This window comes from Pongo pygmaeus, chromosome 20 (genome assembly GCF_028885625.2).
Source record: "Pongo pygmaeus isolate AG05252 chromosome 20, NHGRI_mPonPyg2-v2.0_pri, whole genome shotgun sequence".
In the NCBI taxonomy this organism is placed as follows: domain Eukaryota; kingdom Metazoa; phylum Chordata; class Mammalia; order Primates; family Hominidae; genus Pongo; species Pongo pygmaeus.
In genome coordinates, this window is record NC_072393.2 from 7,519,655 (window position 1) to 7,547,280 (window position 27,626).

General features: G+C 55.9%; 1 protein-coding gene across 6 annotated transcripts; it reads left to right on the plus strand.

The window, feature by feature from the left end:
* The first annotated feature begins 111 nt into the window (after positions 1-111).
* On the plus strand, positions 112-27,626 carry PNPLA6 (patatin like phospholipase domain containing 6). 6 transcript variants are annotated; one of them, XM_054462966.2, is made up of 35 exons: positions 112-201; positions 711-863; positions 1,473-1,541; positions 1,897-1,984; positions 2,155-2,237; positions 2,413-2,510; positions 5,879-6,019; positions 6,110-6,269; positions 6,591-6,671; positions 6,884-7,012; positions 7,316-7,396; positions 7,490-7,652; positions 7,952-8,035; positions 8,522-8,631; positions 8,722-8,889; positions 8,968-9,045; positions 15,814-16,019; positions 16,205-16,336; positions 16,424-16,547; positions 16,900-17,013; positions 17,249-17,324; positions 19,745-19,888; positions 20,082-20,145; positions 20,428-20,596; positions 20,766-20,948; positions 21,122-21,240; positions 21,523-21,679; positions 22,355-22,471; positions 22,557-22,626; positions 23,070-23,186; positions 24,771-25,072; positions 26,561-26,677; positions 26,927-27,023; positions 27,120-27,229; positions 27,400-27,626. In XM_054462966.2, the coding sequence occupies exons 3-35, from the start codon at positions 1,515-1,517 to the stop codon at positions 27,472-27,474; spliced, it is 3,984 nt and encodes a 1,327-aa protein (XP_054318941.2). In that variant the 5' UTR covers positions 112-201; positions 711-863; positions 1,473-1,514; the 3' UTR covers positions 27,475-27,626. The 6 variants fall into 6 exon arrangements, with proteins under 6 accessions (XP_054318941.2, XP_054318944.2, XP_054318942.2 ...); XM_054462969.2 differs by having other exon boundaries at positions 19,748-19,888; XM_054462967.2 differs by having other exon boundaries at positions 126-201; positions 689-863.

The window sequence follows — 27,626 nt, forward strand, 5'->3', positions numbered from 1 at the left end:
TGAGGCCCTTTAAGGCGCGGCCACACTCAGCATGGCGGCCTCAGTCTGCCTTCCAAGCATGGCGCGGGGGGCGGGGGGGTGGGAGGGGCGGGAGGGACTGCGGTGCGACTAGGAGTGAATAATTTAAAGGGGCCGCGCCTGCGGAGCCGGGCGGAACGCTAGCGGTGTTGGCGCGGAGTGGACTCCGGCTGCGGCCCCTGGGTGAGTCTGGGTTTCCGTTGGCCTCGCAGGGGTGTCCCTTCGAGGGTCATTAGCGAGCCTCCGCTTTCCCACGATCTGTTCTCCGATTCCTATTAACTCTAGACTTTCTGATGTTCCCATACCCCCACGACTCGGCAGGTGTTTCCACACCGGTAGGCAGCTGTGCCCTGAGGTGGAAGAGAACCGGCCACCCAGGAATTTTCCAAGTAACGACTCGCAGTCTCCGGGATTCCTATCTCCCGGCCCCCGAATTTCCATTAATACTCTAGCGGTGTCAGAAACATCCTCCGCTTCCCAGAAAAATCCCAGTAATATTCCAGCATCTCTCAGTATCTTCCAAGGAGCCCGGACGCCCTCCCCAGGCCCGCTCTCACAAGCACCCCAGGAATGTGCCCACCCACCTCCCGGTTTTCCCAGCAGTAGTATTGTAATCTTCAGAATCTCAGTAACTTTCCAGTGACCCCGCATCCCCACCCACTAATTCCAGCGTCTCTGGTTACGCCTCCCAGCAATGGCGCCACCATCGGTCCCGGAGTCCCAGTGATGCTCCGTGCCATAGATCCCCCATAACTTCACTACTACGTGATAGTAAATCCCCGGCAAAAACCAGCAGCGCCTTGCAAGCCCACGCCACCCCAAGCATCCCAGGACTCTTCTGAAACGTGGGTATCAGACGCTTTCCACGGATACCCCGGCAGTACTCCGGTGCCTCCCATCTCCTGGGTCTTTCCCGGGGCAGGCTTGGGTCGGGAGCCGAGTATCTAGGTGCCCACTCCCGGACTCCACGGTTTGCGGGCCCCAGTTTTCCTGGGGTGGGGCATTCAGTCTTCGACGGAGTAGGGGGTGCGGCCTGGGGGGTGGGGTGGTCAGGCTTGATCAACCCCGCAGAGGGCAGTGACCCGGGAGGAAGTCACCAGGTGCAGGGGACCGTGCCCTGTGGGGACCTGCCTGCAGGCTGCTGACAGTGGGTGCCAGGTCGGCCTTTGGCCCCGGGGTGGGGTTGGACAGGCGGGGCGTCTGGTAGGCCCTACGCGTAGGCGAAGGGAGCAGGAAGCCGGGAACCCGCCTCACCTCCTGGCCAGGGCCGGGAGGTCGGTTTGCTCCATCCCTTAGTCCCGCAGCGCCCCTCTAGCCGCGCCCCTGGCAGGTGGAGACGCTTCCCCCGCCACCCCAGAGGGCAGGGCTTGAGCTGGGGGCAGGGCTTGAGGCAGGGGAGGGGCGGGCCCAGATTGACGACTTGCACGGGTTCCTTCGACTCCTTGATTTCCCAGGACTCCAGGCTACCAGATCGGCCGTCCAGCTGGAATCAACCGATGGAGGCTCCGCTGCAAACTGGAATGGTAAGGGGTGGGGCGGGGACCAGGTAGGTGCGGGCGTGGGGCGCCACGAGGACTACAACTCCCGGCGTGCTCAGCGCGCATTACGTGGTCTGGCGATAACACGCTGCGTCCGCTCGGGCGGAACTACGTTTCCCGGCATGCACTGCGGGCCGCCGGGCCTCAGGGAAGAGTCGCGCCCCCGGGGAGGGAGCAGCGCTGGCCCATTCTGCAGATGGGGACATCGAGTCACGGGCTGGCTACAAACTCCTCGGGGGCGAAGGTGGCGGAGAGGGATGGGTTCCAGGACGTCCCGGCGCCCGGGGAAGGCGCAGCGGGACGGATTTGCGGTGCGCAGCCAGTGCCGTTCGTCCCTCAGGTGCTGGGCGTGATGATCGGGGCCGGAGTGGCGGTGGTGGTCACGGCCGTGCTCATCCTCCTGGTGGTGCGGCGGCTGCGAGTGCCAAGTGAGCACCCGAGGGGCCCCTCTTGGGAGGCTGTGTGGTGGGGGGCCCAAATGCCCGGGTCCCGAGGCGGCAGAGATGGGGATTTGCTGGCGTCTGTTCGCGATACCCCAGCTCTGGCAGGGTGGAGTCTGCACAGAGCTCGGAGTGCCCCTGTCCCCACCTATCCCCAGAAACCCCAGCCCCGGATGGCCCCCGGTATCGGTTCCGGAAGAGGGACAAAGTGCTGTTCTATGGCCGGAAGATTATGCGGAAGGTGAGTCCGGGACCCCTGGGGTCCGCCCTGACCGCACAGAGGCCGCGCCCCTTCCTTATTTACACTTTTTAGTGTCCGCCACCGCTCCTTCCTTGATGGAGACCCCCTGGATCGGTCTGCCTCTTCTCCAAGGTCTGAATTAGCAATTGACCCATCTCCGCCTTCATTCTCCCAGGTGTCACAATCCACCTCCTCCCTCGTGGATACCTCTGTCTCCGCCACTTCCCGGCCACGCATGAAAAAGAAACTGAAGATGCTCAACATTGCCAAGAAGTAAGGCTGTGCTGGGTGTGACCTGGTATTAGGTGTTATCTCAGGGGCCTTTTGAGTAATCAACCTACACCAAAGTGTTGTGGAAGTCTTCCCATGTTGGCTGGGCTCTGTGGCTCATGCCTGTAATTCCCAGAACTTTGGGAGGCTGAGGCGGGCAGATCACCTGAGGTCAGGAGTTTGAGACCAGCCTGGCCAACATGGCAAAACCTCATCTCTACTAAAAATACAAAAATTAGCTGGGTGTGGTGGCATGGGCCTGTAATCCCAGCTACTCAGAAGGGTGAGACAGGAGAATCACTTGAATCTGGGAGGTGGAGGTTGCAGTGAGCTGAGATTGTGCCACTGCACTCCAGCCTGGGCAAGAGAGTGAGACTCTGTCTCAAAAAAAAAAAAAAAAAAAAAAAAAGAAGAAAGTCTTCCTGTTTCAGAGAGACATCTCTGGACTCTCCTCTCAGAGCTCTTCCACACCAGATCCGCTGTCTCTAGGGTCTCTCTTCCCTGAGGGCTACCTCAGTGATGTTCTCCTTCCACTGGAGTATCTGAGCTATTTGTTCCCAAGTCAATATCTCAGAGGTCTTGCCGTATATTTAGTGGGGGGGTCTACATCAGGGGTCTCCACGTAGGTTATTTCATGAGTCTCCTCACATGAGTGGTTTTCTTCCAGGGTACCTCACTGAGGTTAATTGTGTTTTTACGATCTCCTAAAGGGGCTATCTCCAGCCTCCAGCCTCTCTTCTCCAGGGGTTATCTCAGGCATCTCTCTACATCAGAAGGCATCTTTCCTATATTATGGACCTTGGAGTTCTTCCCACACTAAGGAGGCTGTCTCAGGAGCTTCTGTTCCCTAGGGGCTATCTTATGAATTTTCTTGCACTAGAAATATAGGAAGGACGCGTCAGAGATCCCTGTTGGCAGCAAGGAGCTATCTCAGGGTCTGCGAGAAAGGCTCTCCAACTCTTTGCAAGTTGAGTGCTGGCTCTGGGATCCCCTTGCATCATGGAGTCTACCTGGAGGTCTGCCTCAAGGGTTTCTTCACACCAGGGCATCATCCTAGGGCTCTCCGTGATCAATAGTCCTGCAATGGCAGGCCTTTCTTTTTTTTTTTTTTTTTTGAGACGGAGTCTCGCTCTGTCGCCAGGCTAGAGTGCAGTGGCGTGATCTCGGCTCATGCAGCCTCCACCTCCTCGGTTCAAAAGATTCTCCTGCCTCAGCCTCCCGAGTAGCTGGTACTACAGGCGCACGCCACCATGCCCAGCTAATTTTTGCATTTTTAGTAGAGATGGGGTTTCACCATGTTGGCCAGGATGGTCTCGATCTCTTGACCTTGTGATCCGTCCGCCTCGGCCTCCTAAAGTGCTGGGATTACAGGCATGAGCGACTGAGCCCGGCCAATGGCAGGGCTTTCTATGAGTTGAGTAGAAGGGCTATCTCAAAGTTCCACATTATCAGTTGAGGGTCTATACCTCAGGTTTCTCCACATCACAGGAGCTGTCTCCAGTGTTTGCATACTCTTTAAGTGACTACACTGATATCTTCATGATTGTCAGAGGGCTATCTCAGCTTTCTGTGACCTAGGGAAGAGTTAGCCCAAGATCTCCCTGATCAAAAAAGGAATAATACTAACAATTATAATTATTATTATTATTTTGGAGACAGGATCACACTCTGTTTTTGAGGCTAGAGTGCAGTGGCACAATCACAGCTCACTGCAGCCTTGACCTCCTGGACTCAAGAGATCTCTCCTGCCTCAGCCTCTTAACTAGCTGAGACCATGGGCATGCACCACGATGCCTGGCTAATTTTTAAATGTTTTTGTAGAGATGGGGGTCTCACTGTGTTGCCTAGGCTAGTCTTGAACTCCTAGCCTCAAGCAATCCTCCTGCCTCGGCCTCCCAAAGTGCTGGTATTACAGGCATGAGCCACCACACCCAGCAAAAAAAGGAATTATGTCTGAATTTCTTGATTTCACTGAGTTTAACCCGGGGTGCCATCCTCCAAGGTCTATCTAGGGATCTTTTGCCAGTGGAGGGTCTATCTCAGCAATCACTCTGACTTGTGGGGAAGGGCTCTCCCAGGTCCACGATTAGCAGAGGGGCTACCTCTGGATTCTCCGCTTATAATGAGGGCTACTTCAGGGACCTCTGTGGCCATCAGAGGAGCTGTCTCAAGGTTCTCTGAGACTGGGAGGAAGGTCTATCTCAGGAATGTTTACATAGAGTAGACAGGCTGTATCTGCCATTCTCATATATTGGAAGCTATGTCAAAGGCATACTCACATTAAGGGGACTATCTCAGGAATCTACTCTGTGACTACTGGAAGGACCGTTTCAGGACCCCCATGATAAACACAGGTACCACTTCTGGGCCTACCCTTATCTTGGAAGCTCTGTCAGGGGTCTCCCTTCCTAAAGGGTTCAGCTTGGGCCTATGCCTAGTGGAGGGGCCATCTCAGAGAACTTTAGGTCTGGGGTCATAGGGTTTTCCCATAAAGGGCCAGATAGTAAATGTTTCAGGCTTTGCTGGCCACATATGGTCCCCATTGCAACTCTTCAACTCTGCTGCATGGGAGCAGCCATGATGATATGCAAATACATGAATGTGGCTTTGTACCACTAAAACTTTATTTACAAAAATAAATGTGGCCAGCCGGGTGCAGTGGCTCACGCCTGTAATCCTAGCACTTTGGGAGGCTGAGGTGGGAGGATCACTTGAGTTCAGGAGTTTGAGACCAGCCTGGCCAACATGGGGAAACCCCATCTCTACTAAAAATACAAAAAATTAGCCGGGTGTGGTGGCACCCACCTGTAGTCCCAGCTACTTGGGAGGCTGAGGCAGGAGAATTGCTTCAGCCTGGGAGGTGGAGGTTGCAGTGGGCCGAGATTTCGCCACTGCACTCCAGCCTGGGTAAAAGAGCGAGACTCCTGAGGCCAGGCGCAGTGGCTCATACCTGTAATCCCAGCACTTTGGGAGGCCGAGTCGGGCGGATCACCTGAGGTCGGGAGTTCAAGACCAGCGTGACCAACATGGAGAAACCCCGTCTCTACTAAAAATGCAAAATTAGCTGGGCGTGGTGGTACATGCCTGTAATCCCAGCTACTAGGGAGGCTGAGGCAGGAGAATCGCTTGAATCCGGGAGGTGGAGGTTGCAGTGAGCCGAGATCGCACCATTGCGCTCCAGCCTGGGAAACAAGAGCGAAACTCCGTCTCAAAAAAAAAAAAAAAAAAAAAAAATGGTGGCTGGCCTGATTTGGCCAGCGGGCCAGAGTTTGCTGTACGTGAGCCCTGGGGAAAGGAGTATGTGGGGGTCTTAGGTTTGCCTGAGCCTTCTCCCTGTCCCCCTCACCCCCGGCACCCCCCCGCCCCACCAGGATTCTGCGCATCCAGAAAGAGACGCCCACACTGCAGCGGAAGGAGCCCCCACCCGCAGTGCTGGAAGCTGACCTGACCGAGGGCGACCTGGCTAACTCCCATCTGCCCTCTGAAGTGCTTTATATGCTCAAGAACGTCCGGTCAGTGTTGGGGTGCAGGTGGGGGTGGAGGGCTGCAGACGTGGGGCCGCCCTGACCTCCAGCCTCTGTCGCCCACCGCCTGTCCAACAGGGTGCTGGGCCACTTCGAGAAACCGCTCTTCCTGGAGCTCTGCCGTCACATGGTCTTCCAGCGGCTGGGCCAGGGTGACTATGTCTTCCGGCCGGGCCAGCCAGATGCCAGCATCTACGTGGTGCAGGACGGGCTGCTGGAGCTCTGTCTGCCAGGGCCTGTGAGTGGGCCTCCCCAGGGGCTGCTGCAGGAGGATGGGTGGTGGGAATGGGCAGCAGGCATTGGTCTGTAGAGCTGGTGGTCTTTGGAGATGCGTCATTGGGAGTCAGGGGAACGGGTGACCAAGGACATTTGGGGTGGTCTGTGTAGTTGCTCAGTAGTTACAAGTATTGAACGATGGGAGATGCCTGCTCGTTGGAAGGGTTGGTGGGTTCCCCTGAGAAGGGATGAGAAGTGTCAGTGATCATTGGGATGGGTGAGGGGGCGACATGCCAGTCACCAGGGCGAGGCCACTGAGGGTCCACGGTCTCCTGTGTCTCAGGACGGGAAGGAGTGTGTGGTGAAGGAAGTGGTTCCTGGGGACAGCGTCAACAGCCTCCTCAGCATCCTGGATGTCATCACCGTGAGTGACCAGTTTCTGAGGCAGGGGGGCTGGGGTGCGAGGTCCCACCCAAGGGACTAGGTTGAAGGAAATCACTGGGTCCCCAATCTCTGATTCATCCCTGATGCTGCCGATGGCCCCTCACGGGACTGGCGCCAGGAAGGATTAGGGGAGTAGCGACGGGGACTCGCAGCCCCTGCCCTTGTCTCTCTTCACGCCCTCCCCTCCCCCAGGGTCACCAGCATCCCCAGCGGACCGTGTCTGCCCGGGCGGCCCGGGACTCCACGGTGCTGCGCCTGCCGGTGGAAGCATTCTCCGCGGTCTTCACCAAGTACCCGGAGAGCTTGGTGCGGGTCGTGCAGGTCAGTGGGCCTTCGCCTCCTGTCACCCCCCGATGGACCCCACCCTGGCCCCCACCCATTCCAGGCTCCAAGGGGCCGAGGCCCAGCAGCCAGCAGGCGCTGGAGCTGTGGTTATCGGCCTGGAGCAGCCAGACGTCCGCAGCCGCGGACTCCTCCCTTAGCTGCCTCGCCCCATTTTCCCCAGATTGTGGGTCTCCCCCTGGTTCCCGCCCGACCCCTTATGCTGCGAACTAGCTCGGCCCACCATCTGGCCCTGCCCCTTACCCCGCCCCATCTTATGGCCACGCCCCTCGAGCCCTGCAGATCATCATGGTGCGGCTGCAGCGAGTCACCTTCCTGGCACTGCACAACTACCTGGGTCTGACCAATGAGCTCTTCAGCCACGTGAGTGGGTGGCGGGGAGCGAGCACAGGGGGGATGGGGGCGAGGTCAGAATAGGACTCCCAGGACAGGCCACAAGCTGTTCTCTGCCCCCAGGAGATCCAGCCCCTGCGTCTGTTCCCCAGCCCTGGCCTCCCAACTCGCACCAGCCCTGTGCGGGGCTCCAAGAGGATGGTCAGCACCTCAGCTACAGACGAGCCCAGGGAGACCCCAGGCCGGCCACCTGATCCCACCGGGGCCCCGCTGCCTGGACCTACAGGTACCCAGGGACCCGAGGCCAGCCGAGCCCAATCTCCCAGGAAGCCCTGTCTCAGCCCCCAGCCCCTTTCTCAGTTCTGCATAGAGTCAACCTGAGCTTGTCTAGCCCCACAGGGACTCCATAGCTGGGTACCCAGGTCTGACTCCCATCTGATACCCAGGAAGCTCTGTCCTCATCCCCAAGGTCCCATTGGAATTACTTTAACTAGTTCATCAGTCTCCAGCATCTCCTTATCTCCCAACCTGCTAATCCTCCTAGTGGCTCTGAGGGGCAGGAGCCTGAACATGTGTCTCCCCCAGGGGACCCCGTGAAGCCCACATCCCTGGAAACCCCCTCGGCCCCTCTGCTGAGCCGCTGCGTCTCCATGCCAGGGGACATCTCAGGTTTGGAGCACTGGGTCTGTGGGGAGGGCCATGGAGCTTCCAGGTTTGAATCCAGGTCCACCGCCTGCCTGTCTTGATTTTTTAATCTGCGAAATGGGAACACTGCCAGTACTTCCCCAGGCACTTTTTTGTAGCTATTCATTGAGATAGTGCTTCTCCCACCTGTGTTGAGAAGGATTCAGAGGGAGAGTGCAGGCGTTGATTAGTCATGTCTTCTACAGCAGTGGCCCATGGCACATTGGTATCCATTGGTCTCAGACTGCAACTGTGGTTACTCTCATCTTTTTCTTTTCTTTTGAGACCTGTCTCCCAGGCTAGAGTGCAGTGGTGCCATCATAGCTCACTGCAGCCTCGAACTCCTGTGCTCAAGTGATCCTCCAGCCCCAGCCTCCCAAATAGCTGGAACTACAGGCCTGCACCACTACACCTGTCTCATTTTTTAAAAATCTTACTCTCATCTTTATGGTTTTTGTTGCCCACCTGCAGGCTTGCAGGGTGGCCCCCGCTCTGACTTTGACATGGCCTATGAGCGTGGCCGGATCTCCGTGTCCCTGCAGGAAGAGGCATCTGGGGGGTCCCTGGCAGCCCCCGCTCGGGTAAGGCCTGGGACCCTGGCCGGTGGTGGAGTCTGCAGGGGAAGGTGGCTGGGAGGGAGGATCAGGAGGTCACAAGCCTGCCCCACTCAGACCCCCACTCAGGAGCCTCGTGAGCAGCCGGCAGGCGCCTGTGAATACAGCTACTGTGAGGATGAGTCGGCCACCGGTGGCTGCCCTTTCGGGCCCTACCAGGGCCGCCAGACCAGCAGCATCTTCGAGGCAGCAAAGCGGGAGCTGGCCAAGCTGATGCGGATTGAGGTGGGCAGCCAAGGGGAGCTGGGCACAGGGCGCAAGGGAGGCCTGGCTGCACCCATCTCAACCCCCCTCCCTCCCCAGGACCCCTCCCTCCTGAACAGCCGAGTCTTGCTGCACCACGCCAAAGCCGGCACCATCATTGCCCGCCAGGGAGACCAGGTGAGGCTGACCCCTGACCTGTAACCATGCCACCTGAGATCATTCCCTATGACTTCTGTGACCTCTGTCTGATCCCTGCCCTTTGGCTGTAAGACCAGCACCTTCTCCCATAGAAGCAGACCTCATCCTATCATTTCCAACCTCTAACCCTTGGGTGCTGTGACCCCCACCCCCTAACCCCACCCTATGTCCTCTGGACCTGTCAACCCTTCACCTGTGACCCCTGAACCTTTTGCCCTAGGACCCCAACTCCTAGATCTCTCCTGCCTGCCCTGGCTCTTCCTGTAACTCTGTTTTCTGAACGTCTGATCCTGCAGTATTCACTAACATGTCTGCTTCTTACGCTGACCACTGCCAGGATAGGGGCTCAATAAATGGCTACAAATCGCCATCTGGCCCCGGAAGGCCATGAACCAGCCCTGGGGGTGGGGTTTCAGGGCCTTGTGGCGGCACCCAGGATGTGTAGGAAAATGTATCCCACCATTCTGTCCACTGTCCGTATGGGGAAAGTGAGGCCCGCCAAGGGTTAGTGACCCGACTACCAGCTGAAAGTCAGGAAGCCCCAGGGCAGGAGGAGGAGGGGGAAGAAGAAGAGGAAAGTTCAAACCCACACTCTGCCCCCAGAATGTGGCAGATGATCTAGAAAGTTCTCTGCTTCCTCATCAGTGGAATGAGGTAATAAAGAAGAGATGCCTAGTTTGCAGAACCCCAGTAAGACTTTTTTTTTTTTTTTTTGAGACGGAGTCTCGCTGTGTCACCCAGGCTGGAGTGCAGTGGCGTGATCTCGGCTCACTGCAAGCTCCGCCTCCTGGGTTCACTCCATTCTCCTGCCTGAGCCTCCTGAGTAGCTGGGACTACAGGCGCCCGCCACCATGCCCGGCTAATTTTTTGTATTTTTACTAGAGAGGGGGTTTCACTGTGTTAGCCAGGATGGTCTCTATCTCCTGACCTCGTGATCCGCCCGCCTCGGCCTCCCAAAGTGCTGGGATTACAGGCGTGAGCCACCGCGCCCGGCCTTTTTTTGTTTTGTTTTGAGACAGAGTCTTGGCTGTTGTCGCCCAGGCTGGAGTGCGGTGGCACAATCTCAGCTCACTGCAACCTCCGCCTCCTGGGTTCAAGAAATTCTCCTGCCTCAGCCTCCCGAGTAGCTGGGATTACAGGGTTGTGCCACCACGCCTGGCTAATTTTTATATTTTTAGTAGAGATGGGGTTTTGCCATGTTGTCCAGGCTGGTCTCAAACTCCTGACCTCAGGTGATCCGCCTGCCTCGGCCTCCCAAAGAGCTGGGATTACAGGCATGAACCACTGTGCCCAGCCTACTGAGACATTTTTGATTGTTAGGATTTCACAGGGTGCTGTTCCTGACACGTGATGGGTACAGACCAGGGATGCTCAAATGTACAGAGCAGCAGGCCGGAACCATACAGTCCATTATCCACAGTGTAGGGTTTGCAAGAGTGACAAGTGATCAGGGAGGGGGTTTAGCAGCAGCTTATAGTGAGCGGGGGCCTGAGGTGACAGTGAGCTGTCATAGGCACCGGGACCCCAGCACTGCCCCAGGTTTGGGGGAGAGAAGCCTAGGGCAGGGTTGGGGTGGGGTGGGAGCTGTGGTTCCACTGTTAGCCGGCTGGGGTGTTGCTGTGTCACTTGACCCAGTGACAATGCTGTCTCCTTGAACCACCCATGGCAGGGATGGGCTCTTTTCTGGAGAGGAAATCGAGGCTTTTGCCAGCTGTTCTTAGAATAGCTGAGGAAGTAAGGTTACCTTGTGGCTTCTTTGGGGGCCCCTGGGCCCTGCTTATCTGGGAGACTGTTGGCCACAACCCAGCCCTGGCCTGTCAGTGTACCACGCTGGTCTGCAGCCCCTCAGAGCTTCTCTGGGTTGGCAGGACTTTTGTTAGGGACCCCTTGCTCTCTTGTGCTTCTGCTTGAAACTTTTTTTTTTTTTTTTGAAACGGAGTCTTGCTCTGTCGCCCAGGCTGGAGCGCAGCGGTACGATCTTGGCTCACTGCAACCTCTGCCTCGTGGATTCAAGTGATTCTCCCACCTCAGCCTCCCTAGAAGCTGGGACTACAGGCACATGCCACCACGCCTGGCTAATTTTTGTAGTTTCAGTAGAGACGGTGTTTCACCATGTTGGCCAGGCTGGTCTCAAACTCCTGGCCTCAAGTGATCCACTCGCCTCAGCCTCCCAAAGTGCTGGGATTATAGGCGTGAGCCACTGCGCCTGGCCACAGTCTGGAAATTCTGTCTTAGAAGGTTCCAGCATGTGTTTATATCTCCTGGGACTGTGCCTCACCCAGGGGTCCCTGCAACGTTTTGGCAGGTGGAGCTTCACTGGGTGCCAGACAGGTTGGTGTGGTGGATAAAGAAGGAATCTCTCCATTTCTAGGCGGTTTCAGTTCCTCATTTATAAAGGCGTGGAACAGGAAGGTGTCTAGCTGGTCAGGCTACCCAAAAAAGAAACATGTGTTTATCCAGCATTTGCCCCATCTCAAACCGTGTGCTGCCAGCTGGACAAGAGGCAGGAAAAGGGCTGGGCATGGTGGCTCATGCCTGTAATCCCAGCACCTTGGGAGGCCAAGGTGAGCAGATCACTTGAGGTCAGGAGTTCGAGACCATCCTGGCCAACATGGTGAAACCCCATATCTACTAAAAATTCAAAAATTAGCCAGGCGTGGTGGCAGGGGCCTGTAGTCCCAGCTACTCAGGAGCCTGAGGCAGGAGAATCGCTTGAACCCAGGAGACAGGTTGCAGTGAGCTGAGATCGCACCCCTGCATTCCAGCCTGGGCAACAGAGTGAGACCCTGTCTCAAAAAAAAAAAAAAAAAAAAAAAAGTGGGGAGGGAAAGCCCTTAGTGGTCCCTGCCCTTGGGCAGCCCACAGTATTCTGAGAGACATGACTCAAAGCATTACACAAATTCTTGTAAAATCATAAGTGCTTAGTGTCACAAAGGAGATGATCTTGGCACTACAAAGTCTGGCTTAGACAGGGTGGCACTTCTAAGGGCATGACCTAAGAAGGAAGGAGGGGGAGGAACAAACTGAGTGCAAGTGGGAGGAAAGGTCTTTTCTAGGCAGAAGGAAGAGCTTGTGCAAATGTTGTGTTGTGGGAAGAAATAGGTTGATCTCTAAGAAATGAAAAAGGAAGTCAGTGGGTCTCAAGTGAAACAATATTTTTTTGGGGGGCGTGTAATGGTTTTATTGAGCTATAATTCATGTACTATACAATTTACCCATTTAAAGTATATACTTTAGGCTGGGCACAGTGGCTCACGCCTGTAATCCCAGCACTTTGGAAGGCCGCAGCAGGATCTCTTGAGTCCAGGAGTTCGAGACCAGCCTGGGCAACATAGCAAAACCCAGTCTCTACAAAAAACAAACAAAATTAGCCAGGCGTGGTGGTGCATGCCTGTGGTCCCAGCTACACGGGAAGCTGAGGCAGGCATAAGCCACTGCACCCGGCCATGCCCGCCTAATTTTTGTATTTTTAGTAGAGACAGGGTTTCGCCATGTTGGCCAGGATGGTCTTGAACTCCTGACCTCAGGTGATCCGCCTGCCTCACCCTCCTAAAGTGCTGGAATTACAGGCATGAGCCACTGCATCCGGCCTTATGTAAGAGTTTCTGTGTAGACATATATTTTATTTATTTTTTTAAAGGTGAGGTCTCACTATGTTTCCCAGGCTGGTCTTGAACTCCTGGGACCAAGTGATCGTCCCACCTTGGCCTCCCAAAGTGCTTGGACATATGTTTTCATTTATCTTGGGTATATACTTAGGAGTTAAATTGCTGGGTTATAAGCCAATTCAATTTTTTTTTTTTTTTTTAAGGGAGAATCTCGCTGTGTCGCCCAGGCTGGAGTGCAGTGGCGCGATCTCAGCTCACTGCAACCTCTGCCTCCTAGGTTCAAACAATTCTCCTGTCTCAGCCTCCCGAGTAGCTGGGATTACAGGCACATGCTGCCACGCCCAGCTAATTTTTGTATTTTTAGTAGAGACACTGTTTCACCATATTGGTCAGGCTGGTCTTGAACTCCTGACCTCAAGTTTTCTGTCTGCCTCAGCTTCCCAAAGTGCTGGGATTACAGATGTGAGCCACCACAGCCAGCCTCTATTTTTAATTTTTTTAAGCACTGTGTGTTTGTTTGTTTCTTTGCTAGACTGTTTTCCAAAGCAGCGGCACCATTTTACATTTCCATTGGCAGTGTATGTGAATTCCAGTCTCTCTACATTCTCTCTAACCCTTTGTAATTCTAGCCATCTTTGTGGGTGTGAAGTGTAGTATCTCATTGTGGTTTTGCTTTGCATTTCTCTAATGACTTGACGTTGAACAGCTTTTTATGTGCCTATTGGCCATTTGTATATCTTCTTTGGAGAAGTTTCTATTCAGATCTTTTGCCCATTTTACTCTATTTTTTTTAGAGATGGGGGTCTCACTATGTTGCCCAGGCTGGTCTCCAACTCCTGGGCTCAAACTATCAAGCGATCCTTCTGCCTTCGCCTCCCAAAATGCTGGGATTGCAGGCGTGAGCCACCGCACCTGGCCTTTAATTTATTTTAGAGATGGGGTCTTGCACTGTAGCCCAGGCTGGAGTATAGTGACACTATCATAGCTCACTGCAACCTCAAACATCTAGGCTCAAGCAATCGTCCTGCCTCAGCCTCCAGAGTAGCCAGGACTATAGACACATGCTACCATGCCTGGCTAATTAAAAAAAAAATTTTTGTGTGTGTAGAGACAGGGTCTCACTATGTTGCCCAGGCTGGTCTCAAACTCCTGGGCTCAAGCGATCTTCACAGCTAGGCCTCTCAAAGTGCTGGGATTACAGTTGTGGGCCACCACACCCAGCCTCTTCAGTATACTCTAAATCAGAGGTGTCCAATCTTTTGGCTTCCCTGGGCCACATTGGAAGAAGAAGAATTGTCTTGGGCCACACATAAAATACACTAACAGTTATAGCTGGGCATAGTGGCACACACCTGTAATCCCAGCACTTTGAGAGGCTGAGGCGGTTGGATCACTGAGGTCAGGAGTTTGAGACCAGCCTGGCCAACATGGTGAAACCCCATCTCTACTAAAAGTACAAAAATTAGCCAGGCGTGTGGCTGGCACCTTTAATCTCAGCTACTTGGGAGGCTGAGGCAGGAGAATCACTTGAACTCTGGAGGCAGAGGTTGCAGTGAGCCGAGTTTGCACCACTGCACTCCAGCCTGGGCGACAGAGCAAGACACCGTCTCAAAACAAACAAACCAAAAAAAAAAACCCACTAAAGATAGCTGATGAGCTAAAAGAAAAAAAATCGCAAAAAAAAAATCTCATAATGTTTTAACAAAGTTTATGAATTTGTGTTGGGCCAAATTCAAAGCCATCCTGGGCCACTTGCAGCCCGTGGGCAGTGGGGTGGACAAGCTTGCTTTAAATCATCTCGAGATTACTTATAATACCTAACACAATGTAAATGCTATGTAAATAGTCATTATATTGTATTATTTAGGGAATAATGGGGAAAATAGTCTGTAAATGGTCTGCACAGATGCAATTTTTTTTTTCCTGAATATTTTAGATCCAGGGTTGGTTGAATCCTGGGTATATGGAACATATATATATATACACACATATATCTATAGAAATGCTTCTCATCTATATATAATCTATGTAAAAATATATATATATATATTTTTTGAGACGGAGTCTCGCTCTGTCGCCCAGGCTGGAGTGCAGTGGTGCGATCTCAGCTCACTGCAAGCTCCACTTCCCGGGTTTAAGCCATTCTCCTGCCTCAGCCTCCCAAGTAGCTGGGACTACAGGCGCCTGCCACCACGCCTGGCTAATTTTTTGTACTTTTAGTAGAGACGGGGTTTCACCATGTTAACCAGGATGGTCTCGATCTCCTGACCTCGTGATCCGCCTGCCTCCAGCCTCCCAAAGTGCTGGGATTACTGGCGTGAGCCACCGCGCCCGGCTAAAAATATTTTTATATGTATTTATATTTATATATAGATGCTGCTTATATCCAAAGTCTTTATTCTCTCCTTCATGTTTTTCTCTTTTTTTTTTCTTCTTTTTTTTTGAGATGGAGTCTGGCTGTATCGCCCAGGCTGGAGTGCAGTGGCGCGATCTCGGCTCACTGCAAGCTCCGCCTCCTGGGTTCACGCCATTCTCCTGCCTCAGCCTCCCAAGTAGCTGGGACTACAGGCGCCCGCCACTGCGCCCGGCTAATTTTTTGTGTTTTCAGTAGACACGGGGTTTCACTGTGTTAGCCAGGATCGTCTCGATCTCCTGACCTCTTGATCCGCCTGCCTAGGCCTCCCAAAGTTCTGGGATTACAGGCGTGAGCCACCGCACCCGGCCTTCTTTTTTTTTTTAAGACAGTGTCTCAGTCTGTCGCCCAAGCTGGAGTGCAATGGCATGATCTCAGCCCACTGCAACCTCCGCCTTCCAGGTTCAGGCAATTCTCTTGCCGCAGCTTCCTGAGTAGCTGGAATTACAGACATGTGCCACGACGCCCAGCTAATTTTTTTATTTTAGTAGAGACAGGTTTCGCCACGTTGGCCAGGCTGGTGCCAAACTCCTGGCCTCAAGTGATCCCCCCCTGCCTGGCCTCCCAAAGCGCTGGGATTACAGCCGTGAGCCACCGCGCCCTGCGCCTTCATATTTTTCTTAACCCTTCCTTTCTTCTTTAATTTTTTCCTGTGGGGGCATGTTGACCTGAGCTGGGGTCCACGCTGTCCGGGTTCTGTGTTCATCACATCCCCTGCCCGCACAGGACGTGAGCCTGCACTTCGTGCTCTGGGGCTGCCTACACGTGTACCAGCGCATGATCGACAAGGCGGAGGACGTGTGCCTGTTCGTAGCGCAGCCCGGGGAACTGGTGGGGCAGCTGGCGGTGCTCACTGGCGAACCTCTCATCTTCACACTGCGAGCCCAACGCGACTGCACCTTCCTTCGTATCTCCAAGTCCGATTTCTATGAGTATGACAGCCCGAGGTTGGAGTAGGGGTGGTACTCAGAGGACCCCAACCCGTGGGAGTGGCCAGAACCCCATCCCTCAACCTCACTCCCGGAAGAGCAGAAGGGAGCCCCCAGATCTGGCCTCCCAGCGCTGGTGTAGGACAATTTTGAGGCCTTCCTCTTTCATCCCAAGTCTGTTCCTGCAGGATCATGCGCGCACAGCCCAGTGTGGTGCTGAGCGCGGCGCACACGGTGGCAGCCAGGATGTCGCCCTTCGTGCGCCAGATGGACTTCGCCATCGACTGGACTGCAGTGGAGGCGGGACGCGCGCTGTACAGGTGCAGCTCCCACCGCGCTGCTTAGGCCCGGCCTAGGGGTGGGGACCTGGGGGTGGTCAGACCTTGCTGACCTCCACGCCCACTCAGGCAGGGCGACCGCTCCGACTGCACTTACATCGTGCTCAATGGGCGGCTGCGTAGCGTGATCCAGCGAGGCAGCGGCAAGAAGGAGCTGGTGGGCGAGTACGGCCGCGGCGACCTCATCGGCGTGGTGAGCGCGACCCCCACCCACTGACCTCTGGCCTTTTCCAGGCCAGTCCCCGGACAACGCACACACATCATCCCGGGTAATCCAGGGAGTGGTGAATGCGGCTCCCGACCTCTGATGTCACCCAGTCCACTCCCCGCCCAGACCTCATTTCGTCGGAAAAGGGGATTCCGCCTGTCGTGGATCCCTGTCCTCTCCCTCTCCCCGGAGCTCTAATGGGTAGAGAGCGAGGCTTGCTTCCCTACACCCCCATTGCAGGGGAGCCTTAGATGGGGCAGTATAGGCCCCTTTCCACCCATCTTCGGCCTCTCCAGTCCCCACCCAAGCAGCCCCAATCATGCACGCGGCCCCCCAGGTGGAGGCACTGACCCGGCAGCCGCGAGCCACGACGGTGCACGCGGTGCGCGACACGGAGCTGGCCAAGCTTCCCGAGGGCACCTTGGGTCACATCAAACGCCGGTACCCGCAGGTGCGGCCTGTTGTGGGCGGGGCAGAGAGGCGGAGGCGGGACCCCGAGGGGGGGCCGGGCCTAGTGTGTGGGCGGGGATTCTAGAGGGGCGGGGTCGAGGGAGGGGCCGAAGCGAGGGAGTGAGGGCGGGGGCTCTTGGGGGTGGGACCCAGGAGCCCCGGCATAGGAGGGAGAGTTGGGACCTGGACAGCCGCTTCCCAGGTCTCACTGAAATGCCGGCCTCCAACGCCCCCAGGTCGTGACCCGCCTTATCCACCTACTGAGCCAGAAAATTCTAGGGAATTTGCAGCAGCTGCAAGGACCCTTCCCAGGTGAGAGCCGGCCGGCCCAGAGCGTGCTGGGAGATGTAGTCCGGTGTCCAGAGCCTGCTGGGCGGGAAGCCTTCTTTCCGGAGGGATGTTGGGAAATGGAGTTCCGCGAAGAAATCGTGCCCCTGAGTTTTTCAAACCCTAAGTAGGACCGAGGCGCAGAGCATTCTGGGGAATGGAGTTCGTGTTCCTGAGCATGCTGGGAAACGGAGTCCTCGACCCCAGGCGTGCTAGTTAATGGGCTCGAAAGTAAATCAGTGGTGCCCAGGAGGGAGTCTTAGGCGGTGGAGTCGGCGGAGTCTGCCCGGGAGTCAGGGCTTGCTGGGGAAGTCCACGGCCTGGACGTTGAGAGAAAGGGAGTCCTAGATCAGAATATGATGGCAGGGCCGGGCATGGTGGCTCATGCCTGTAATCTCAGCACTTTGGGAGGCTGAAGCAGGAGGATCGCTTGAGCCCAGGAGATTGAGTTTGAAACCAGCCTGGGCAACATAGTAGGACCCCTGTCTTCTACAAAAATTTCAAACATTAGCTGGGCGTGGTGACACATGCCTGTAGTCTCAGCCACTCGGGAGGCTGAGGCGGGAGGATTGACTGCTTGAGCCCGGAGGTCGAGGCTGCAGTGAGCCGTGATCGTGCCACTGTACTCCAGCCGGGACGACAGAGCTAGAGCCTGTTTCAGAAAAAACAAAACAGCAAACAAACAAAACTCCCCATACCATGATGGAAAATAGTCTGTGGATTGTTGTTTAGGTCTCTGGGCACCTTGCCTTCTGAAGTTACAGCATGCTTGGAGATGTAGCCCCCTGTCTCAGCCTGTGGCTTCAGTGAGCTAGAACAGAATGGGACGTGCGGTGGGGTTGGAGGCCTGCTGAAATGCGGGCCTGAGTTTCTACATTGTGGCGGCCAGATTATGGGCTAGCCCAGCAACCTAGATACCCCTTTTCTCTCCAGGGGCTCTACCCAATTGGCCCTGACCCCTAGATCCCCCGAGGCGGGGGCAGGGCAGTAGTGGCAGAATATCCATCATTAAGAAATTACAGAGGCTTGGGGCGGTGGCTCACGCCTGTAATCTCAGCACTTTGTGAGGCCGAGGCAGGTGAATCACTTGAGGTCAGGGGTTCGAGATCAGCCTGGCCAACGTGGTGAAAGTCATCTCTACTAAAAGTACAAAAATTAGTCGGGTGTGGTGGTGGGTGCCTGTAATCCCAGCTACTTGGATGGCTGAGGCAGGAGAATCGCTTGAACCGGGGAGGCAGAGGTTGCAGTGAGCCGAGCCTACGCCATTGCACTCCAGCCTGGGCAACCAGAGCAAAACTCCATCTCAAAAAAAAAGAAAGAAAAAGAAGAAAGAAATTACAGATAGAGAATACAATATCTACAAGACAAAAGAGGGTCATGATGGCGTGTGGCTGACAGAGGGAGGGAGGAAGGGAGGGAGAAAGAGGCTTTTCTAAGGACAGTGAGCTGAGACTTGACAAATGAGATGGGGCCAGACATGAAAGAGAAACCAGGAGTGCTGCACAGGAGGCTGGTAGTTTTGAAGCACTGAGGAGGAAAGTGATCAAGGGGAGAGGTGGTAGGGGTTGGGGGGTAAGTCACATAGGGGTTAGGGGCTGTGGACAGGCATTTGAGCTTATTTAGATTGTTATAGGGGAGGAAGAATTCCACCAGTAAGGAGGCAACAAGAGGTCTAGGCAAGATATGGGAGTTGACAGCTGGTCTAGGCTGTTAGTGGAGAAGCTGGGAAGCAACAGATGGGTCAAAAGTAGCTTTTCTTTTGTTTTCTTTTCTTTTCTTTGTCTTTTCTTTTATTTTCTTTTTAAGACAGGGTCTCGCTCTGTAGCCCAGGCTGGAGTGCAGTGGCACGATCTCGGCTCACTGCAACCTCTGCCTCCCGGGTTCAAGTGATTCTCCTGCCTCAGCCTCCCAAGTAGCTGGGATTACAGGTGTATGCCACCACGCCTGGCTAATTGTTGTGTATTTTTAGTAGAGCAGTGTTTCTCCATGTTGGCTAGGCTAAAAATAGCTTTATTTCTGCCTCGTTTTATGCTCAGGTCCCCCATTAGACAGAGGAACCAAGGCCAGAATGGGGCAGGGGCACTGGCCAATTGATCTCCCAAGCACAGTGAATCTGAATGGTTGTAGAGTTGTGTAATGGATCCCACTGAGGTGATCAGGGCCCAAAGTGGAGGGTGGATGGCCAGGTTTTAACAAAAGAGGGAATAGTAGTTGAGGCTGAGGGTCCAGGACCAGAGCCATGGCTTTCAGTATGGTAGAGTCAAGACTTTGGGCAACTGGGGGCTGCAGTCTGGGAGCACAGGAGCAGGAATTTCAGATAAGGAGGAAGAGGAAGAAGAGGAGGAGGAGGGTTCATCTCTCCAGACACAGGTTCACACCACAAATCTCATCCATTGGGTTCTTAGCAGGCTCCGGGCTGGGTGTGCCCCCACACTCGGAACTCACCAACCCAGCCAGCAACCTGGCAACTGTGGCAGTCCTGCCTGTGTGTGCTGAGGTCCCCATGGTGGCCTTCACGCTGGAGCTGCAGCACGCCCTGCAGGCCATCGGTCAGTGGGGTGAGGGTCATGGGTGGGGGCTGGCGGTGGGTGGGACATTAGTGAGTGAGAGATGTTCGGGTAGGTCATTTGGGGGGTGGAGGGGAACAGGGCCACAGGGGTGGGGTAATGGATATTCTTTTCTGAGTTAGTCCCCAGCCCTGTGGACCATGGTTCCCAGCCTCCCTTCCCCACCTACCCCTAGGTCCGACGCTACTCCTTAACAGTGACATCATCCGGGCACGCCTGGGGGCCTCCGCACTGGATAGGTGTGTGTTGCAGAAGGGAGTGGGGAGGGTGGTGGGTGGGCCTGGAGCCTCAAATTCTTTCAGATCTGAGTTCAAGTTCTCGGCTTCCAACCACAGAGCCTGCGTCCTACCCATAGGTCAATGGGGAGATTCGCAGTGGTGTGAATCTGCCCACCGGGGCACGGACTTCCATGGTGGGAGTTTGGGTGTCTAAGTTCCTCCCAGCAACGGAGCTATGTGGTCTCGGGGAGCACACTGACCCCAGGCCAACCCCAGGATGACGCTGCCCCCTTCCCACCCAAGCATCCAAGAGTTCCGGCTGTCAGGGTGGCTGGCCCAGCAGGAGGATGCACACCGTATCGTACTCTACCAGACGGACGCCTCGCTGACGCCCTGGACCGTGCGCTGCCTGCGACAGGCCGACTGCATCCTCATCGTGGGCCTGGGGGACCAGGAGCCCACCCTCGGCCAGGTCGGAAGCCCGTGCCCCCTGATCTCACCCACCTCGGGCCCCGTCCTTTGCCCTCCAGTACCTGTACCAGGCCACATGCACCCTCGCCATGGGGGTAGGCAGTCAGGGACCCAGGTGTGGCCAGGTGGTGGTGGGGCGGCTGGTGACCTCCGCCGTCCGTCTTCCGAAGCTGGAGCAGATGCTGGAGAACACGGCCGTGCGCGCCCTTAAGCAGCTGGTCCTGCTCCACCGAGAGGAGGGCGCGGGCCCCACGCGCACCGTGGAGTGGCTAAATATGCGCAGCTGGTGCTCGGGGCACCTGCACCTGCGCTGTCCGCGCCGCCTCTTTTCGCGCCGCAGCCCTGCCAAGCTGGTGAGGAGCGGGCCGGCCCCAACCTTCTAGGGGCGTGGCTAGTGGGCGTGGCTTGGGAGACTGGGGCGGGGCCTGGGAGAGCTGAGGACAGGCTCGAAGGTCAGGGTACCCCTGGGGGATCCGCTGGACCCCGCCCTCATGCTCCTGGGTCGCGGCTATCTCCCCCATCCCAGCATGAGCTCTACGAGAAGGTTTTCTCCAGGCGCGCGGACCGGCACAGCGACTTCTCCCGCTTGGCGAGGGTGCTCACAGGGAACACCATTGCCCTTGTGCTGGGCGGGGGCGGGGCCAGGTGAGGGCGGGGCTTGCTCCCTGGGGGCGGGGCCTGGATGTCCGAGGGTGGAGCTTCCTGGGAGAAACCGTGGGGCGGGGCCACGTTAGGGGCGGGGCTTGTTCCCGGGGGAGGGGCCTGGGTGTTCAAGGGTGGAGCTTCCCCCCCCTCCCCCGGGAGAGACCCCGTGGGTAGGGGCGGGTCCTTTGTTCCTTAGCAGTGCGGGAGGTGGGAGGAGGTAGGGTCAGGGGAGTTCCTGCAGGTGGGGCCTAGCGGGTCACTGGGGCCCATTTTAACCGGCAGGGGCTGCTCGCACATCGGAGTACTAAAGGCATTAGAGGAGGCGGGGGTCCCCGTGGACCTGGTGGGCGGCACGTCCATTGGCTCTTTCATCGGAGCGCTGTACGCCGAGGAACGCAGCGCCAGCCGCACGAAGCAGCGGGCCCGGGAGTGGGCCAAGGTGTGTTTTGCGAGGAGGGATTTCGGCACCCCAGGAGTGCCATAAAACCCGTGGCTCCACCCTAACCTGATCCCATGGGGGAGCCTCCGGGGTCAGGGTGACCATTCCTAATTGAATCTGTGAACCCCAGCTGTCCGGACTTTTGTAGATATGCTTCTAGGACTCTGGGTAACCACTTTGGGACCACCTGTCTACTGACCCTAACCATAGCCCCCAACAAGAGCACCCAGGGCCCTTGGTGACCACTTTGTGAATGGCCTTGGGTGACCACATCATCCCTAAGTGCTCCTTTTTTTTTTTTTGAGACTGAGTCTTGCTCTGTCGCCCAGGCTGGAGTGCAGTGGCGCAATCTCGGCTCACTGCAACCTCCACCTCCCAGGTTCAAGTGATTTATCTGCCTCAACCTCCTGAGTAGCTGGGATTACAGGCACGCCCCACCAGCCCGGCAAATTTTTTTGTATTTTAGTATAGATGGGGTTTCACCATGTTGGCTAGGCTGCTTTTGAACTCCTGGCCTCAAGTGATCTGCCCGCCTTGGCCTCCAAAGTGCTGGGATTACCAGCGTGAGCCGCTGCACCTGGCCCCTAAGTGCTGCTTGCTCACCCCCTATTGATGAACCTTATCTGTGACCCCACGTAACTCCTATTTGACCCTGTCTGGCCCCCTTGTCCCTAGAGCATGACTTCGGTCCTGGAACCTGTGTTGGACCTCACGTACCCAGTCACCTCCATGTTCACTGGGTCTGCCTTTAACCGCAGCATCCACCGGGTCTTCCAGGATAAGCAGATTGAGGTAGGCCCACCTCATCCCCTGCCCAGCCTACCCCTCCCCAGAGGAGCCCCCTGCTCCTCCCCCACCTCGATCCCTGTCCCCGCAGGACCTGTGGCTGCCTTACTTCAACGTGACCACAGATATCACTGCCTCAGCCATGCGAGTCCACAAAGATGGTGGGTGTCCCCGCCCAGCCCGCAGCAACCGCTGACGCCACGTGGGGTTGGGGGGATGCTTCCGGGAGGGCCGCTGAGCGTCTGGGACGTTGTTAACACGAGTGACCGTCCACCCTGGCCCGATCGCCGACCACTAACCGCCACCCACTAATGCCCCGGAGACCCCAGGTACGTCCGTCCTCTGGGGAGGGGAGCAGGGAGACTCGTCGGACGCCTTACCCGCCTCACGCCATCCCCACAGGCTGTGTGTGGCGTTACGTCCGGGCCAGCGCCTCCTACTGCCCCTACCTGCCCCCACTGTGCGACCCCAAGGACGGGCACCTGCTGGTGGATGGGTGCTACGTTAACAACGTCCCAGGTCAGCGAGCCCGCCGGGCTGGCCGGGCCTCTGGCGTGTCTGAGCGTGTCTGTGCGTGTTTGTGTCTGTGTGTCCCACCGCGCAGGCTCCCTGTGGCGGTATGTGCGCGCCAGCATGACGCTGTCGGGCTACCTGCCCCCGCTGTGCGACCCCAAGGACGGGCACCTACTCATGGATGGCGGCTACATCAACAATCTGCCAGGCAAGTGGCTGCCCTCACCACCCGCACACGCAAGCACCTCCCGCACCAGACACACGCACACGCATGGGCACACACAGACAGGCTCAATGATGGGACACGTGCCCAAGCTGCCCATACAGGGGTGCAGACACACATGCGCACACATATGGTCACGTGCACAAGATGATACATGAACGTGCCTGGGGACAGCGACATGTGCGGTTGAAATCTACATTCTGGCCGGGCGCGGTGGCTCAGCCTGGAATTCCAGCACTTTGGGAGGCCTGAGGTGGGCGGATCACCTGAGGTCAGGAGTTTGAGACTCGCCTGACCAACATGGTGAAACCCCGTCTTTACTAAAAATACAAAAAATTAACCAGGCTGGTGGGGCGTGCCTGTAATCCCAGCTACTCAGGAGGCTGAGGCAGATAAATCACTTGAACCTGGGAGGTGGAGGTTGCAGTGAGCTGAGACCGTTCTACTGCACTCCAGCCTGGGTGACAGAGCAAGACTCAGTCTCAAAAAGAAAGAAAGAAAGAAAGAGATCTACATCTACCTGCTGGTGTGCTGTGTTAAGCACAAGTGGATGTACACACAAGAAGGACAGGTGCACACGTCCACACGCACATCAGGGGACATGTAGATGGAATGCAACACTCAAAGGTGTGCACACCAGCTATATACGCACATGCTTTCAGGGGCAGGCAGGGCTCACACACACGTGTACACACAGGCACGTGTGCACACAGGCACGTGTGCACAGATGAACACGTGCATCAGTGAAATAAGGCATTTGCCAACGCATGCCAGTCTGTTCCATTTGTCCTGCACGTTCCCTCAAACATGCAGGGTTGTGCACACATGTAGATAGGATGCGGCACCTCTAACCGAGTTAAGCCATGCCTACCACCTTTATGGGTGCAGGTGAGAGGCAGGCAGGTACACAACTTAAAATTCCACACCCCAGAAGTGTGCATATACGAATAGACATGTATGCTAGCTGCACACATGCTCACAATCTTGTAGGCCAGGGGTGGGCAAACTATGGCCCACAGGCTGAATCCTGCCCTCTGTTTGTATAAATAAAGCTTTATTGAGCCGGGCACAGTGGCCCATGCCTGTAATCCCAGCACTTTGGGAGGCTGAGGTGGGTGGATCACTTGAGGTCAGGAATTCGAGGCCAGCCTGGCCAACACGGTGAAACCCGGTTTCTACTAAAAATACAAAAATTAGCCGGGCGTAGTGGTGTATGCCTCTAATCCCAGCTACTCGGGAGGCTGAGGCAAGAGAGTTGCTTGAACCCGGGAGGTGGAGGTTGCACTGAGCCCGGATCGCGCCATTGCACTCCAGCCTGGGTGACAGAGTGAGACTCTGTCTCAAAAAATAAAACAAAACCTCCCAACACCTGACCCCCCTCCTCAACTTCAGTTGCATCATTTCCACGCCTGTGCATGACAGCATGGTGTTTGCAAGTGTGGGTGTTCTTTTTTTTTTTTTTTTTTTTTTGGCGTGATCATTTGCACGATGGCATCTGTGGGACTGGGTTGAACATCTCTGCCCCGGGCCCCCAAGGGGAGCAGCCCGCTGACCCCCCCGGCCCCACAGCGGACATCGCCCGCAGCATGGGTGCCAAAACGGTCATCGCCATCGACGTGGGGAGCCAGGATGAGACAGACCTCAGCACCTACGGGGACAGCCTGTCCGGCTGGTGGCTGCTGTGGAAGCGGCTGAATCCCTGGGCGGACAAGGTGAAGGTTCCAGACATGGCCGAAATCCAGTCCCGCCTGGCCTACGTGTCCTGCGTGCGGCAGCTAGAGGTTGTCAAGTCCAGCTCCTACTGCGAGTACCTGCGCCCGCCTATCGACTGCTTCAAGACCATGGACTTCGGGAAATTCGACCAGATCTATGTGAGTGGGCAGGAGTGGCATGGTGCCTGCATAGGTGCTCTGGCTACACTTTGCTACTTAAAGCCCAGAGTGGTATGAGGGGGAGGAATCCAGGAGGAATCCAGGAATCCCATCTGGAATCTCTGGAAAACAGATCAGTGATCAATTGGTGATGTCTGCAGGGGATGTAGTAGGGGTGTGGCTGTGCATGTGCTGTGTAAGAACTTTCTCCTTATAGGCCAGCTGCACCCCTGGAAGCACTGTATAGTGATTTCTAGTGCCATTTCTGCATTGGTGGGAATGAGAATAGTGATGAAGTAGAAATGTCTGCCACAGTTCCAGGAAAGGGAGGTAGCAGTGTGTGTGTTATGTGCCACTGACCCTGAAAAATGTGCCATACCCCAAGCCAATTGAAACTGATCAGGGGGCCAGGCATGGTGTATCATGCCTGTAATCCCAGCACCTTGGGAAGCTGAGGTGGGAGGGTTGCTTGAAACCAGGAGTTCAAGACCAGCCTGGGCAACATAGCAAAACCCCATCTCTACAAAGATTAAAAATAAAAAATTAGCTGGATGTGGTTGTGCATGCCTGTCACCCCAGCTACTCGGGGGGCTGAGGTGGGAGGACCGCTTGAGCCCAGGAGTTTGAAGCTGCAGTGAGCTATGATTGCGTCACTGCACTCCAGCCTGGGTGACAGAGCAAAACTCTGCCTCTAAGAAAAAGAAAGGGCCAGGCATGGTGGCTCATGCATTTAATCCCAGCATTTTGGGAGGCCAAGGTGGGCAGATCACTTGAAGTCAGGATTTCAAGACCAGCCTGGTCAACATGGTGAAACTTCATCTCTACTAAATATACAAAAATTAGCCAGGTGTGGTGGCGCATGCCTATAGTCCCAGCTACTTGAGAGGCTGCAGCAGGAGAAATCGCTTGAACCTAGGAGATAGTGGTTGCAGTGAGCCAAGATTGTGCCACTGCACTCCAGCCTGGGTGACAGAGTGAGACTCTGTCTCAAAAAATAATATTAATTTTAAAAATTAAAGATAAAAATAATAAAAGAAAGAAAGAAATTGATCAGTAGCTGCAGCCCAGAAGCCCTGAGTCTGAGAAGAGATGTGTGATGTCCCTTGTGGGCTCACTGGGATAGCATGCCATGAGAAATTCAAGATGTTTGCTGTGGGCTTGGGAAATGGTGACATCCACAGATGTACTGCCTGTTTGCAGACGTCAGAATAAGCTCACACATCACCACCTTGTGTTATTTGCTGCCCAGCACCCTGCATGGGGCTGTGTGGGAAAGAACATGGAGAGATTGATTGGTAATGTCTGTCAAGGGCAGGACAGGGGATGTGTAGGCGAGTGTGCTATGTGCAGCTAACTCTGAAATAAGTTTAGTCTCAGATGCAACTCCCCCAGAGCATCAGGCTTTTGAGGGGCCAGAGAATGGGCAGACAGTGGGGACAAGCAAAGCAGGGTTGCAGAGACATGGACGCAGCCCCTCACTTCCCACAGGATGTGGGCTACCAGTACGGGAAGGCGGTATTTGGAGGCTGGAGCCGTGGCAACGTCATTGAGAAAATGCTCACAGACCGGCGGTCTACAGACCTTAATGAGAGCCGCCGTGCAGATGTAAGCCTGTGATGCCCCCAGGGCCACTCTGACTCCACTGATTCCAGAACCCAAGCCCCCTTAAAGTCTCCCCAAAACCTCAGATGACCCCACGTATCCCTGGGTTTTGCTGAGCTCTCAGACCTCCGCTGACTTCAGAGAGTTCCCACCCTAGGATCTCCTCTGAGCCCCCAGTGCACCACTGGGCCCCCCAGGGGCCCCAAGACTCTGTGGGCCCCCCCTAAGAGCCTCACCAGTGTCACCCCACAGGTGCTTGCCTTCCCAAGCTCTGGCTTCACCGACTTGGCAGAGATTGTGTCCCGGATTGAGCCCCCCACGAGCTATGTCTCTGATGGCTGTGCTGACGGTGAGGGGCCCAGGGGATCCCCAAGAGGGAGGGGAGTGGCTGGAGATGGCAGGCCAGCCCGGATCCCCTCACCCATGCCCTGCTTCCCGATTCCAGGAGAGGAGTCAGATTGTCTGACAGAGTATGAGGAGGACGCCGGACCCGACTGCTCGAGGGATGAAGGGGGGTCCCCCGAGGGCGCAAGCCCCAGCACTGCCTCCGAGATGGTGAGAGTGGGTGGCCCAGGGTCCCCTCACATCCCCCAGAGGGTCATGAGTATAGTGTCGGGCAGGGGAGCAGGGGGTGTATTTGAGATCCTGTGTGTGCTGGGTGCTGGCTGACATGTAACGCATCAGTGTCCCGTGCTGGGTGACGTGTGTGTGACCTTTCCTTGCAGGAGGAGGAGAAGTCGATTCTCCGGCAACGACACTGTCTGCCCCAGGAGCCGCCCGGCTCAGCCACAGATGCCTGAGGACCTCGACAGGGGTAGCTCACTCCCCCTCCTGCTGCTATGCCTGTGACCCCTGGGGCCCACACACTGGACTGACCTGCCCTGAGCGGGGATGCAGTGTTGCACTGATGACTTGACAAGTCCCCTCCCCCAATAAACTCACCTCTTGGAAA